The following is a 16308-nucleotide window of genomic DNA, read 5'->3' as shown; positions in this document are numbered from 1 at the left end:
GGGGACTCAACATTTGAGATGAAAGATCAGTAGGAGTTTGTGTGCCAAGCACTTTTTGGCACAGGAGCCTGTTGCCTGTCAGAAGTGGTGGAGGGAAATGTACAAGGCTGCAAAATTAAAATCGGGTGCTTCGGCATACACAATATGTATAACTAACTTTATTAAAGAGCCAAGCCCTTGGAAAACACTATGAACAAAGCTGAAGTTGATGGAAGAAAATATTTGCCTCTGGGTTTCCAGCATTGTTTCATGTAACCTAAAACATACTGGGAAATGTCAGTATGTTCCGGTAGCTTTAACGTTACTAACTCTTACCATTTTAATTTTTTTCAGTTCTGTTATGAGTCGCTAAAATCATGGTGAAATGTTGCTCGGCCATTGGATGCGCTTCTCGATGTTTGCCAAATTCCAAGTTAAAAGGACTGACATTTCACGTGTAAGATTTTGCTGTAGTTAAGCCAAGTACTTTGACTGTTGAAAAAGCTGAAGATAGTCTACTTAAACCTTCAAATTTTGACCTTTAGTCCCCATGTCCTTTTTAAATAACTTTTTTAGTTAAATTTGAGTGACAGTAGTACTTTTATGATTTAGTTTAGACATTTGAGACACCTGCCAAGTATCCATCTGGTTAGCAATAATATCATAAGTTCATTTTTGCTAATATTTTTTACTTTGCATTTTAACACCTTCAAAGAAGTCTGAATTTACAGTCTGAGGGGAGAAAGGATATTTACACAAATAAATGATGTCCTTTCTATTTAGAAATAGATCAAGCTTAGATGGTAAAGAAAAAATAGAAATTACAAGAGGCCTTTGGCTATAATGCAGATCAATTAAGGTGATCATAATTTAGTATTTTAGCAGTTCTTCTGACAGCAAAGGAAAGACAGGATAATAGGTCTGAAATTATTCATTTGCTAGGTTTATTTTGCTGTTTTTTGTACCAGGCGCTGAACCATGTGCTAGAGAAAGATCGCCTAACTACTTTGCTAGGTATGAGGGAATCAAATGAGTATGTGTGCTCTACCTTATTCCACGAGAAGGATTTAAAACAGCTTGAAAAATTGGAAAAGGTAGAGTTATTGGCCTCCAAAGTAGTCCTCATCTCCAGAACTCCAAGTGGAAGCTATTTTCTGCAGTCATTCATTAAACTCTTACAGAACTGTTATGTGTTAAATGCAGTACTGAGAAATTTCTGATACTGACAGAAAAATGAAAGTACAATGGACTGTATTCATGTGGGATAGGTTCTAGATATCAGTTTATATAGGTAAAGGCCCAAATAGTAGTCTTCATCATCTATAGATGAAAAAACTTTCTATTGTGGATCTTACTGTAAGTTGTTAAATATCCATTGAAACTTTTCTTCAGTATGAGAAAAATCAAAAAGAGTGCCATATGTCTATAGCATGATTGGTATAAAAATTCAACTATTAAAACAAAGTTATGAAAGCATGATTCATGATGGTTTCCTGAATATTCTCATTCCCAAGACTAATAAACTAATTAAGGAATCAATTTAGTCACAGCCTTAATTCAAGTATATGTCAATAGTGTTTAGTTTTCAAGAAAATTTTGTATTTTTCTAGATTCCCCACAGATGAAAATGTCAAAAGAAAATGGGTATTAGCAATGAAAAGACTTGATGTGAATGCTGCAGGCATTTGGGAGCCCAAAAAAGGAGATGTGTTGTGTTCAAGGCACTTTAAGAAGACAGATTTTGACAGAAGTGCTCCAAATATTAAACTGAAACCTGGAGTCATACCTTCTATCTTTGATTTCCCATCTCACTTACAGGTATGTTTACAAAGCACTGCTTACCATTATTACTCACTTTTCATGGGACTATTGAAAAACTTTAACCATATTCATTTGAAGTCCTTTGATTTATTAAATTTTAAATTGCTGCTTCAACTTCGTAATTTGTAGAAATATTTTACCAATAGACACACAGAAATATTTATACATTACTAAGGGTTGGTGAAGTGGACTGTAACTTTAGGATTTAACGTAACTGAAGATTTGTGGTCTAAAAATTGGAAGTTAGCATAAAAGGCTTAAACTGGAGTTCCAAGTTGACAGTCCTCTCACACTGGAGCAGGAGTCAACAGCAGAGCCCCTACCAGACCAAACTATAGTCACATATTCATGTTTAAAGCATAGGTTGGAGCAAAAAGACAGAGGGAAAAAGGAGGTAAGAATTAGAGAAGGAAAGGTGAGAAAAGGCTAGAAAAAGAAAATAAAGGAATTTTAGTAAATTCTGAACAAGATTATATAAATAAATGCTAATTGAATTATGTGCTTTCCTATGGAAAAAAAGTTGCATTAATTTTACTAAACAAGTTTAAAAGTAATAAAAACTTAAGAAAGAACAGAAGTATCTACAATAATTGTTATGCGTTGTTAATTAATTGTTCTCAACAGGGAAAAAGAGAAAGCTTCATTGTAGAACAAACTTCACTCTCAAAACTCTTCCCGTCACAAACCACAATCACCAGCTTGTTGGTGCTTCCTCGTGCACTGAAGAATTCCAATCCCAGCTTATTTTTGTAAGTAAGGTTCCTAATATTGGTATTTCTTTTTTAGATTTATTTCTTTTTTTATTTATGTATGCATACAAGAGCTAGGACAGAGGTGCATGGGGTGAGAGGATTCACTAGAGACAGAGTGGGGAGCAGAACAGGCAGATCTACTGAAATACACTACTGAGGGGAGCAGCAGGCAAGACAGAAGAGGTGTGCTGTACTATGTGGGTTAGCTCCCTGGGGTTGAACTCATGCCACAGAGGCTGGTGATAACTTGATAGTGCTAAGACTTTAACCCCTGCACCACCAGGAAGGCCCTAATGTTGGTATTTTAACATGAATGTGTTCTCTCTATTAAGATCAAACTAGGGGTTTAGTTGTATCAGATTTTTTTCTAATACGTAATATCCAAAAATAATATTGCTTTCCAGGGCCATTATAGTTTGTATAAATGCAATAACAATGTAAAGACAGTTAACCCTTCAGTTACATATTTAATTCAAAGAATAATTTTACAAAGATATTCCTACCAAGAAAATACAATAATTAATTCCTCCCTTTAGGTACCATATCTTCTAATATTGAAATATCTAATACCTGAAATACCTAATGCCTAAAATATGGTTAAGCCTTTATGTTTTTCTTGAACAATAGTCATACACATAACGAATATTCTAGCTTATATTTATTTATTCATCTCATTGGAATCCAGATCTATCTTATTATTTTAATTACTATAGTTTTATATTCTTGTAATCAGGCAGTGTTAGTCTTCCAACTTCATTCTTTTTCAGAGTTGTTTTTTTATATTCTAGGTTCTTTATACTCTTACATGAATTTTAGAACCAGTTTGTAACAGTTTCTACAAAAACTCCTGTGAAATTTTGATTGGGATTGTATTGAAACTACAGATCTATTTGTGAAGAATTGACATCTTAGTAAGACTATTTTAAGTCTTTTAACCATGAACTCAATAGATCTTTTCACTTCTTTATACTTTTAACATCTCCCAGCAATGTTTGATAGTTTTCATTGTGAAAGTCTTTCACTTCATTTGTCAGATTTATCCCTAAATATTTTATATTTCTGTTCTATTATAAATGGTATTGTTTTATTTACTGCTGGTATATAGAAACTTGATCAATTTTTGTAGATTGATTTAACATTTTGCAAACTTATAAAACTCACATAATTAATTTTAAAGGCTTCTTGGTAGAGGCTATCAAATTTCCCACATGAATAACTATGTTGTCTGTCATTAAAGGTAGTTTTAGTCTTCCTTTGCAGTGTGGGTGCCTTTCATTTCTATTTCTTTTTCTTGTTTTATTGCACTGCATTGAACCTCCAGGGCCCTGTTGAATAGACTTACTAAAATCTATTGATGCCTTGCTCCTGATTTTAGGAGAAAGGCATTCAGTCTTTCATTATTAAATATGATACTAATTGTAGGTTTTTTTGTAAATTCCCTTTATCATGTTGATGAAATGCACTTCTATTCCTACTTTGCTGAGAGTTTTTTTTTAAATCAGAAATGCACATTTGTTTTTACCCCACCTGTGTTTTTCCTCCTCTTCTCAACTCTATGGGTTCTTTGCCTTCATTTTCTTCGTCCTGTGCCCATTATAAATCTAGCACCATAAGAAAAGCCACCTCTGCCCGATTTATTTCTACCAACTCCCATTTTCCTCAGTGAGTCCTAACCTGCCAGCCTCCAGGTCTCAGTGGGGCAGAGGCACTCTGAAGTGGTGCTTCCACACACTGAAAGGAACTCAGGGTGCCTGCTACTTACTCATCAAGAAATCTGTGTTCTACCTACTTAGCAATTAAGATCTTCATGGTCCCAAAGTAGTAGCTGGGAACTGACTCTTAAGTCTCACTCTTACCTCCTGGGTCAGTGCTAGCACAGTCTGCCAAATTTCCAAAGAATGACTCTCCTCTCTTCTCCACCCATTACTTCACATGTTTTTTCTGTGTGTATTTCCTTTTGTTTTTATGGGATTTTTTTTTTTTAAGATTTATTCATTTATTTATACAAGCACTGGGTACAGTCAGAAGCGTGGGAGGGTCAGAGAATTCACTAGAGTCAGAGCGGAGAGCAGAGCAGGCAGACTGACGAAGTACACTGCTGAGGGGAGCAGCGGGCGGCAGGAGAGGTCTGCGCGCCATGTGGACCCTCACCCGGTGGCTGTGGATCAAACCGGCGCTGCAGAGGCTGCGGGCAGCTTCGCAACCCAGTGCTCAACCACTGCGCCACCAGGGAGGCCTTATGGGATTTTTTTTAATCAACATAAATTCCCAGTTGTTTATTTTCACAAAAGGAAATAACAATGTATTTGCTATACCAAAAAAAGAGAGAATGTTAGTTTTGTCAAATGCATTTTCTGTACCTATTTAGAGAGATCATATAGTTTTTCTTAATTTTACTTTATCAATATGACTTATATATCGGCTGGTCTTTTAATGTAAACCAACATTGCATTCCTGGAATAAACCCTACTTCTTTGTGATGTATTTACCCTTTTCCACATTATTGGATTAGATATTAAAGTTTTGTTTATAGTCTTTCCTTGTATGTTCAAGAGGGATATTCACCTATAGTTTTCTTTCTTATGTCTTTGTCTGGGTTTATATTAGAATAGAGCTGACCTCAAAGAATGGTTTGAAAAATATTGTTTCCTTTTCTGATTTTCTGGAAGAGTTTAAATAGTATTGGTATTATTTGTTCTATAAATATTTGGTAGATTCCTAGTAAAACTAGCAGGACAAGTAATTTTCTTTGTGGGAAAGTTCTTTTATATATTTTTTTAAATTTTTTTTTAAAGATTTATTTTTATTTTATTTTATTTATTTATTTATACAAGCACTGGGTACAGTCAGAAGTGCGGGAGGGTGAGAGAATTCACCAGAGCCAGAGCGGGGAACAGAACAGGCAGAAGGACCGGAGTACACTGCTGAGGGGAGCAGCGGGCGGCAGGAGAGGTCTGCGCGCCATGTGGGACCCTCCTCCAGTGGCCGGGAGCAGCTGGGGATCGAACCGGCGCTGCAGAGGCTGCGGGTAGATTTGCAACCCAGCGCTCAACCGCTGCGCCACCGGGGAGGCCCAAGTTATTTTATATCTTACAGAAGATTTGTCTATTTCATCTCAGTTGTCAAGTTTATTAGCTTAAAATTGTTCATAACATTTTCTTATTACTGTTTTAGTATCTTTAAACTCTGTAGTAAAATTGTCTCTTCCATATCTACTGTTGGTAATTTGTTTCTCTGCTGCTCAGTCCGCTAGAGTTTTACTAATTTTATTGATCTTGTCAAAGAATTAGCTTTAATTTGTTCTCTTGCTTTTGTTGTTATTTTTGTTTTCTACTTTACTGCTTTCTCTCATATTTATCATTTTCTTTTACTGTCTTCAGCAAAATTTGCTTACTTTTTTCTAATAATGTAGGCAGTTGGTGATATTAATTTCTACTGGGGTACTGCATTAGTTCTATTTCTGAAATTAAATGTTATGCTTTCATTTCCATTTAGTTGAAAATACTTCTAAATTTCATTTTGATTTGTTCTTCCACTCATGAAAACTTAGAAATGTGCCATGTTGTTTTCAAATGTTGGGGAATTTTCCAGATAGCTTTCCATCATTCATTTTTTATTTAATCCTAAAGTGGACAGAGAATAAACAATGCTTGGCTTGAATGCTTTTTAAAAAATTTAATATTTATTTTATTTATTTATGCATACAAGAGCTGAGGTGTAGGCTAGAGGTTTGGGAGAATAAGAGGATTTACCAGAGACAGAGTGGGGAGCAGAACAGGCGGATTGACTGAAATGCACTGCTGAGGGGAGCAACTGGCAAGACGAGAGGTTGTGCCATGTGGGTTTGCACCATGTGGGTCACCTCCCTGGCCAGGGATTGAACTCATGCTGCAGTGGCTGCAGATAACTTCAGAGTACTGAGACTTAACCATTTGCACCACTAGGGAAGCCCATGCTTTTAAATTTATTGAGGCTTGTAATATAGAATAGCTAATGCTTTGTGTGCAGTTGTCAGATATTATATGTTATATTTTTCAGCACTGTAAGTAGGTACTAAATACTTGGTTTGCTCTGTCTTGATAAATTAGCCCCTCTGTCCTTAAGAAATGGACCCCTGCATCCATGGTTATGTTGTTTTCTCTGAAATCTACTTTGTCTGATGGCAGTATACACACTCTAACTCACTTTTTATTAGTGTTATGTTGGTTTATCTTTTTTCACTCTCACTTTCAACCTTTTTATCTTTTCAGTATTTTTTCTTTCTTTGTAGGCAGCATTTCTACCTTTTGGGGGCTCTTAGCTTTGTTTTAGTTTTGCAGTTGCTTTTGGATTTATAACAGGCATCTTTAATTTATCACAGGCTATATCCAGGTGACATTATGCTACTTCACAGGTAGTAAAAATGTTACAATAATATACTTTTCTTTCTCCTGTCCCACCCTTTCTGCTACCACTATCAATACATTTCATATTTACACATTATAAACCCCATACCACATTGTTGCTATTTTTGCTAAAACAGTAAATTATCTTTCAAACAAGTTTAAATAATTTAAAAAAAAAACAAACTTGCACATACCATTGTAGTTGCCATTATCTGGGATTTTCATGTCTTTGTGTAAGTCTTTGGTTCCATCTGGCATTATTTTGTCTGAAGGACTGGCTTTAACTTTCCTTATATTGCAACTGTGCTGGTGATAAATCCTTTTAGTATGTATTTGAGAAGTTATTTAGTCTTCATTTTTTAAAAATATTTTCACTAAATCTTAACATTCTAGGTTGATAGTTTTAGGATTTTATTATTTGGCTTTTGGCTTTAGTTCTTGAAAGATACTGTGCCACTGTATTCTCACATGCATTATTTCCTCTTTTTTTAAAGATTTATTTATTTATATAAGAACTGGGGTACAGGCCAGATGTGCGGGAGGGTAAGAGGATTCACCAGAGACAGAGCGGGGAACAGAACAGGCAGACTAACTGAAATACGCCACTGAGGGGAGCTGCAGGCAAGACAGGAGAGTTCTGCTGTACCATGTGGGTATCTCCCCGGCCTGCCAGGACCGAACACGCACTGCAGAGGCTACGGACAGCTTCACAGCGCTGCGCTCAACTGCCTGGATTATTTCTAATGAAAAGCCTACTGTCATACTTGATCCTTTGTACTTAGCATTTCTTTTTTCCTTTGCTTTTAGGAACTTTTCCAAAGGCTTTCAATATGATTATGATGTACCTTAGTTTAATTTTCTTAATGTTTCTTATACTTGGGATTTCTTAAGCTTCTTTACCTGTGAGTTTATAGCTTTCATCAAACTTGGAAATTTTTGACTTGATTTCTTCATTGTTTCTTTTTCTACCTCAACTTTTCTTCTGAGCTGTTATGACATGTGTACCAAGCTATCTGAAGTGTCACTACTCAGTGAGGTTCTGACCATGTATTGGTTTTTTTTTAGATGGGGTCATTCCAATCTATTACTTCATCTTGACTGGAAGCAAAAATCCTCTTCACTAATTTTAATACTAAATAACAGCTTTTCAAAATAGTTTTACCTTGTCAGTGTTATTCTCCCTGTTTTGAATGAAAAATAGTATACCCAGCAAACTTACACATAATCATAGTAAGTATTGAGAAAACTTAAATTATCACTTTAAAATTCCAAAATCAGAATCCTCTCTAAATCTAGAATACCCAGCCTGAGGCTCTGCTCCAGTGCTCTTTGGCTGTCATTCCTTATCAACTGAAATATTTATTAAAATTGAGTAATTCAAGGCCTCCCCGGTGGTGCCGCGGTTGAGCACTGGGCTGCGAAGCTGCCCACAGCCTTTGCAGCACCGGTTCGATCCCCGGCCACGGGCAAGGGTCCCACATGGCGCGCAGACCTCTCCTGTCGCCCGCTGCTCCCCTCAGCAGTGTACTTCGTCACTCTGCCTGTTCTACTCTCCGCTCTGGCTCTAGTGAATTCTCTCACCCTCCTGCGCTTCTGACTGTACCCAGTGCTTGTATAAATAAATAAATAAATCTTTTTTTAAAAAAAATAAAAAATAAATAAAATTGAGTAACTCACTTGAAAGTTTAAGTCTGTGTTTGTAAGGTAAGATAAACTTAGCGGCTCCACTCTCAGGGAACAAAACCTGTATAGTCATAGCAAGCAAGGTTTCTTTCCTATGCCTAAACAAAAGCCATATAGTTTCCATCCCTATCTTCTTTCTATGTTCTTTGAACATTCTTAGTATCACCAACTTAAAGATCCCTAAGCACCTTAAAGGAGGAACAAAGAAAGCCTAGGTATAAGCTTTTATCTAAGTACTTGTCTGTCTAATAACTTGGTGTTTATGTTTTTAGGAACATAGCTACAGTGTAATGGACAGTCCAAAGAAACTTAAACATAAATTAGATCACGTGATCAGCGAGCTAGAGGATACCAAGAAAAGTCTGCAGAATGTTTTAGACCGAGAAAAACGTTTCCAAAAGTCACTGAGGAAGACAATCAGGGAGTTAAAAGATGACTGTCTCATCAGCCAAGAAACAGCAAATAGACTGGAAACTTTCTGTTGGGAATGTTGTCAGGAGAGCATAGAACGAGACTATATTTCATGAAATAAGTTCACGTACTACCTTAAACTGACATTGGTATAACTTTTTAGAAACTTATTTTCATTTATCATCATTAAATACTATCCATTTCAGATACTTGTTTGGATCCTCTGGAGCATTATGCACTGTAGTTATCCAAAGACTCTTTTGAAGATGTGTAGAAATTTGTTCTAGTCTATCATGTTTTTGTGTGACTTGTGACAATTATGTTTTTATAGACCTAAATTAGTGCTAGGTCACTATTGTATTAAAGGATGTTAAAGGCTCAAGAAAAGTCCACAAGACTAAGGAAATGATATCAAATCAGCCACATTAAGCTGTAGTCCTAGGAAATGAACACTTCTTCAGCAGCATCAGATTTTTTATTTCAAGGAAGTACCTTACATGTGCTTTATGTTAAGTCCATTGAATTGTACTTTAATGTATTTTACAATAAAGTAGAATTCAGTTATATGTCCATCTTGAACCCCATCCAGGCTGCTTTTCTTACCAATAATACAAAAAGATCTTTTTACAAGACATTGTGTAGTGCTGACCGTGAGAACGACACTTGGTGCAGATCTATTGCCTTTTAAAGTTCTTCAGAATCAAGTTAAAAAGACCTTGATGAGGTCTTAGTTTTCCTCTGCATTACATCGCTCCTCCTCACCAGGGAGTCCTTTGATGTAAACCAGTATAGCTTTAAAAGATTCTTAGAGGGTCATAAATCTGATTTTCCATGCTTATTTGGCCTGACAGTTATTCCAAACATTGTCTCATGACTTACTTCATCAGAAAGGTGTATTTTTAATCCCTGAATGCAAGTACTAGCTGAATATTTTTAATGCTGCTTTGTATTTTACAGAAAGTAATATTGATGACATTTTTTAAAAATATAGAAGAAACTTTTAAAAATAAGGATGTGGCTCTTCTACTTGAAATAGGAATTGGAGAAAGGATTACAATATTTTCCTCTAATTAGAATAGATTACTGTCCAAAATTTTTTATTTAGCAAAAAACATAAGTAAAACAGCCATTAGAGTAGGCGCATACTGAATATACAGAAATAGAACTCTTAGCTGTTTGTTGATCCAAGTGAGAGAAATTTAGCTTTTCTCCTAATTTCTTAGTAAAAACAATTCAGTCATCTTATCAATTAGAGTAAAAATTTCTTAACCCAACGCCAAAGTTCCACTTCAATACACATGTATATATACAAACCTCATTCAGATTTCTATGCCTTAGTAAGTAGAATTTCAGTACCTATTATCTCAATGTGCTAACTAGAAAGGAACTGTATTTTGTGCTTAAATTTGATTATCATTTATATTATATTACTATCAGTAAGAATATGATGGCTTAAAATTTTTTTATATTTAAGAATTTTATATTTTTATCCATGTTATATTTTGATGTAGGATTCCAAACCTTCCCTCAAAGTGGGATTTTACTCATATTTGAGAGGTCAGCATTACACTAAGAAGGAATCACTGGTCATATCTTTTTACTATCTTAAAAAAAAGTTCATTAGCTACCCGTTATTTATTTTAGTTATTTAATTTTTAATTGATAATGGGCACTTTAATGGAAAGTTTGGGTGTGCACTTAGATTTTATGGAGATACTGTGGTAGAGATGCAGACTTTTTCCCCTTACTCTACTTTTCAGTATAAAAATTAAAATCAATGTGTCCTGCAAATACGAGAACACATCCAAACATAGTATATCCAAATATTAGCTCTGTACTGGCTGCTTAGAATAAATGAAACCTGGGAAACCGTCCTAAGACTCAAGCCCTAGTTTCTGCCACTCTCATAGTTGCCACAATCAGTTTACTACTTGTGTTCACAATGACCTCAGCCTTAGTACCCCTGCCTGAGAGATAGGTAACTGTGGGCAAAATATTGATATTCTCAAGGGCCCAGAGTTTTCTGTCTGCTCTTTATTCTAATGGAGAAATGATTGCCAGTAGAAATCTGACATAAGAAATATAGGATCTTCCCCACCTCCACCTCTAACAAATGCCTGAACACAGTGTATACCTCAGTCCTCTGTTCCCAGAGATTCCAGCTTAGCCAAGGAAGAGCAAAACCCCGTGCAGAGCAAAACCAGTTCCCCTTCAGAGATTCCTCAAGCAGCCAAGGCCAACCTCAGCACCAAACCAGGTATGAAGGACTTAATGTGACATTTTTCTCCATATCAAGTTTAAATCTCTGGAAATAGAATTTGGTTACTAAAGATGATCACAATTATACCATTGTCTTTAATTTGAGAAAAGGTGAAATGTATCAAAAGATATGTTTAGTTTTAATTAAATTATTACAGAAATAATTGGGGGTTAGGAATCCTTTATACTTGAAAAATAAAGTATTTTTTCACTGATGTGCTGTATGTGGTTTTATACATTCAGTTATTCAATAAAATGAGCAGAGAAACAAAAGAGTATGTGGTGGTTTTGCTTTAATGTCTTCCTCATGTTTCCTCTCTACCATAGCTACTATCATAGGGCCTGCTAACTTAGGTGACCCAAGTGGCAGGCTTATTTTCACCACAATAAGGCCTACCTTGGAAGCTGTTTGGGGCTTCACTGAAAACTGGCAGCCTTAAATATGGCCAATTGCATTATTGAGAATAGTATACTTAGTGTGAAATACACTTCTTTCAGAAGCCAAAGAGATAGTCTGTTAAAGCATTGTGTTTCCTTCTTCCTTGTGGGAAATGCAAGTCATAATCATTTATCATTTACTTCATAGGGGATGGCCTACCATGTTCCTCACCACTCGACACTCCCACAAAATTCTGCTGATGTGGCCGGCCCAGAATTTCATGGGTTTTATTTCACCCTCTGAGTTACCCGCAAGGCCTCAAATTTACTAGTCAAATCTTGCTTATCTCATTGGATCAATACCATCCATCAATATAGTGAACAAAGAAATTGTCTGTAGAATGTCTGTCTGGTCTAGGTCACTTTCAGTTATAGAACTGAAGCAAGAGTGTAACATGTTTGTTCCATGTGATTGTGAACTGTCTATAGTCCTATTTTCTTACAGAGATGGAAAAATCAGCACACACCAGATCAGTGGTCACGTACCTTATATCCATAGCCATGTTAATCTGTTCTAGCAAAGCAAGCTATAATCTGGCACAGCAGCTATAATCAGGGTTCCTACTTGGTGGATTTTGCCGTAGTCTACTCTGATCCTGCAGGATGTGTCAACATTTTTCAGGGGCCAGAGTGATCAATCAAATAGAAATATGATGGGGACCACCAGTCTTGCATCCTGGCTAAGGTGATACCTTAGCCAACACCACAGAAAAATCAGAAGCTGGCTTGATATGAATAAAAGGTGTTTACATAACAGGCCTTAGACTGCTATCCTTAGAAAGATCTGCTTGCGAGTTTGGCTCTTAACAGGCATCAAGAAACTTGGATTCTAGGAGAGGTCCCACTAGTCCCTAACTGATAAGAGGCTCGCTCATTGTGCCTAAACTGTGTAGAAACAGTGTGGTTTATGCTGGACACCTGTTTCCTTCCAGGCGCTTGGAATTTGGGAATATGTTAGGTAAAGGGTACCTGCATGACCTGCCCCCAGTAAAACCTTGGACAGTGAGGTTCCCCAGTAGACAGCTTTTCAATTTGATGTTTATAGAAGCCCTAATAACTCTGCCCAAAGGAAGGAACACTCTATCCCTAGGAAAGTCAGAGGTATGGTTGGCTCCCCCATGGGATTAATTGAAAGAAAGTGATATTTGATAGTCTGAGAGGGCTCTTTCCCATCTTGCAAGATGGCAGGTTAAAAAGCTGAGAAGCCAGCTACTGAGGAAAAGAAACCTGAAGCCAGAATGTCTGATGCTGCTGGCAAGGTTAGGAGGCATAAATCTCAAGGCCAAAATACCTTAGAAAGGGAAACCCCACTATAGCAAGACCCCATTCTAGTCAGATGAATTGGTAGATATTCCTGATCTGCTATGTATTCCAGAACAGTTTTATGTAAGACTTACTCAGCAGCTAAATCTAGGATTGAAAGGAATGTTCTTGTACTGTCAGAAAACCAGCTAATGGTGAAAGAATGACAGTATCCAAGAGGTTAAATTTCAAAAAATGCCTGCATGCTGTCCTATTGATGCTGTGCCTTGAAAGCTGTTGAGCCACAGCAGAAATCCCTTCATTCGGCATGTGAGAAAACAGCTGGCATTGCTCTGGGGGCCATTGTGACCATCCCTGTCTGGTGCTACAGAGACAGGAGGGTGGTTCCTGAAGAAACTGAGCAGTGGCTCAGACCTCTGCCCTCAATCAAGTTCCTCTACATAGAACACACCAGAAATCTGTCACCATCTCTACCCAAATTGATATCAGTGGTGTGAAAATCCCAAAATATCTCACTTCAAAAAGCTATGTGAGCCCCAACACCAGAAAGTTTAGATCTTCAACACAGTGAAAGAAATGCGAGATGACAGAGCTACACAAAACTGAACAGAAAGGGGCTTCCCTGGTGGCACAAGGGGTTAAGACTCAGCACTATGAAGCTATTTGCTGTCACTGCAGCATGAGTTCAAGCCCCAGCCAGGGAGGTGACCCACATGGCGCAGCAGACGTCTCCTGTCTCGCCCGCTGCTCCCCTCAGCAGTGTATTTCAGTCAGTCTGCCTGTCCTGCTCTGTCTCTGGTGAATCTTCTCACCCCCCACACCTCTGGCCTGTATCCTAGTTTTTGTATGCATAAATAAATAAATCTTTTTTAAAAAGATTGAACAGAAAGCTGTGGACTCACGAAGTCTGCCAAAAATTAAAGCTGACCCCCATCTCCAGGGCTGCCTCTAATCTGTGCTTGCTCTCACAAGTGGAATGTAACCTCACAACATAATTAAATAACTGATCCATTAAAAAGGAAATGTGAGAAATCATTATTACTCTGGTAGCTTCCTACACCTGGAGGCCAGTCCAGATGGGGCCTGAGCTATCATTGCCACCTTTGCCTGCCTTCTCTGCCATGGTCTGTCACACTGCTTCCCCAAATTTCATTTTAACATAGTCTAACAACTGCCACGTCTCCCTTTTGGAGAGATGCTCAGGAAAAAGAATCATACACCCTAACTCCACACCCCTCAATTTTCTACAAGCTAGGCTTCTGATCATAGGATTGTGCCTGCCGGGGACCAGCCTCCAGCAAAATGTCATGTCAGGGGTTCCTGAAAGGATGAGATGGCGTCGGCGAAAACGAAAGGGCTGAGGGGAAGGGGATGAGGTAGAATGAGGAGACACTGACACTTGGTGAGGTGCTAGTATCTTCTGCCGAGAGACTCAGCAGGTCTTTATTTATTCATTTTTAGTAAGCAGAAAAAAAAAAATACATTGTCATGTGTAAAGCAGAAACAATTAGTGTATTTTATTCCCATGGACTACTGGCTCCTACGGGTCCCAGCTAGACGGTAGCCTTCAAGGTTAATAGATAAAAAACCAGACCTAACACTAAAACTTATTATTTCAGCTAGACAATTACCTAAGACAGTGGATAGCCGCCAGTACATCTCTATCAGCTAAAGCCTCTGCATCAAAAGACTATTTTATTCACATGGCCTTCAGCCGGAGACCAGCTGCTGCTCAGCTATCAGAACTTTTTCTACCTACAAACTTCTTAACACAGTCAACTTCATTTAAAAACTTTCCTAAGAAACTTCAAGAGAAGGCAAAAGAAGGACCCACTACAATTGTGCTGGATTGCTTGTCAGGCATGCACAACAAACCATCTTCCATTGTCAAGTGGGCCAAACTGCCCAACAACTAATTTCTAAACAGACATTTTTCCATGCTATTTACTTACAGTATGCTGATACATATAATTTATTGCCTAACATACTTTCTGATATAATTTTTCTCTCTCTATGACCAAGAACAAAAAGCAAAGGGATGCCAGATCTTCAGCCCCACGGTGTGAGGCCCTTTCTCTTAGCTGCTTGTCAGTATCCTATCTGGCTGGGGCAACAATGCCCCCTGCAGCATCGGATTGTGCCCATGCAAAGCAAGAGCTGGGTAGGTGGAAATGGAAGAAGAAAATGTTAGATCAGGACCAGGAAACCTAAGAACAGAGACAGATACAATTTATAATATAAGACCCACATGAGGGCTACCCTGGTGGCCTAGGGGTTAAGTCTCAGCACTATCAAGCTATCCCAGCTGTGGTCTGAGTTCAGTCCCCGGCTAGGAAGCTACCTGTATGGCGCAGCAGACCTCTCCTGTCTCACCCACTGCTCCCCTCAGCAGTATGTTTCAATAAATCCAACTGTTCTGCTTCCCACTCTGTCTCTGGTGAATTCTCTCTCTCTCTCTTTCTCTCTCTCTCTCTCTCTCACACACACACACACACACACACACACACACACACACACACAAGCGTGCATGCACGAACCTCTGGTCTACACCCCAGTACTTCTATGCAAAAATAAATAAAATCTTTAAAAAAAGAAATGAAAATCAAAATCAACAAAAAACTATGAACCAGAGACACTTTTTGGGGGGTGGGGGCGGGAGGGGAGGGATTGGGGTCAGAATGGGGGGGTTGCAATTGTATGGGGAATATAAAATAAAATTATTATTTAAAAAATAAATAAAAATAAAAATAATAATAAAAAATAAAAATTAAATAAATTAAATAAATTAAAAAAAAGAACCACAAGAGGTCAAGAATGAGCACTAGTAATAGCACTTTGAGGAAATGCTGAGAACTTAACACACTCAGCAAATTCCACACATGTTTAAAGTACCAAGCACTGTGCAACAGTGACTGTGGCAGGTACTGGGGAAACAATATATAAAAGACCCAGTTCCTGAACCTAAGGAGGTTACAGACTAGTACAAAGTTCCAAAAATCATAATCCAGAGATACCACGGTAGGCCTCTCAGGAGGAGGGCCTGCCTGCTGCCTTTCTCCTCACTGTCCACTGCTTTATTCAATGACATCATGCTCAACAGATTTCATACCACAGTGTGGCACAGTTACAGTGAGTCTCATTCAGCCTCATTTCATATTTAGGCACATAAAGAAGTTTATAGGCTAACTAACATTTAATGTGATAATATCCCATGATGTATATTGCTTTCAAAGCTCCTACACCAAAGATGATAAGATAAAGGCATTTTATGCCTACAGGGACACAAGAGTATATAACAAACAAGAAGCAGGTGTGTG

General features: G+C 37.7%; 1 protein-coding gene across 1 annotated transcript; it reads left to right on the top strand.

The window, feature by feature from the left end:
- Positions 1-300: 300 nt before the first annotated feature.
- Positions 301-10769, top strand: LOC119261011 (THAP domain-containing protein 6-like). The gene is made up of 5 exons (XM_037530205.2): positions 301-436; positions 1590-1797; positions 2184-2194; positions 2435-2549; positions 8893-10769. The coding sequence occupies exons 1-5, from the start codon at positions 357-359 to the stop codon at positions 9145-9147; spliced, it is 669 nt and encodes a 222-aa protein (XP_037386102.1). The 5' UTR covers positions 301-356; the 3' UTR covers positions 9148-10769.
- Positions 10770-16308: the final 5539 nt, after the last annotated feature.

Source organism: Talpa occidentalis, unplaced genomic scaffold (genome assembly GCF_014898055.3).
Source record: "Talpa occidentalis isolate TD23 unplaced genomic scaffold, MPIMG_talOcc4v2.1 talOcc4.6, whole genome shotgun sequence".
Taxonomy (NCBI): Eukaryota; Metazoa; Chordata; class Mammalia; order Eulipotyphla; family Talpidae; genus Talpa; species Talpa occidentalis.
This window is presented reverse-complemented; position numbering and strand designations above follow the sequence as displayed.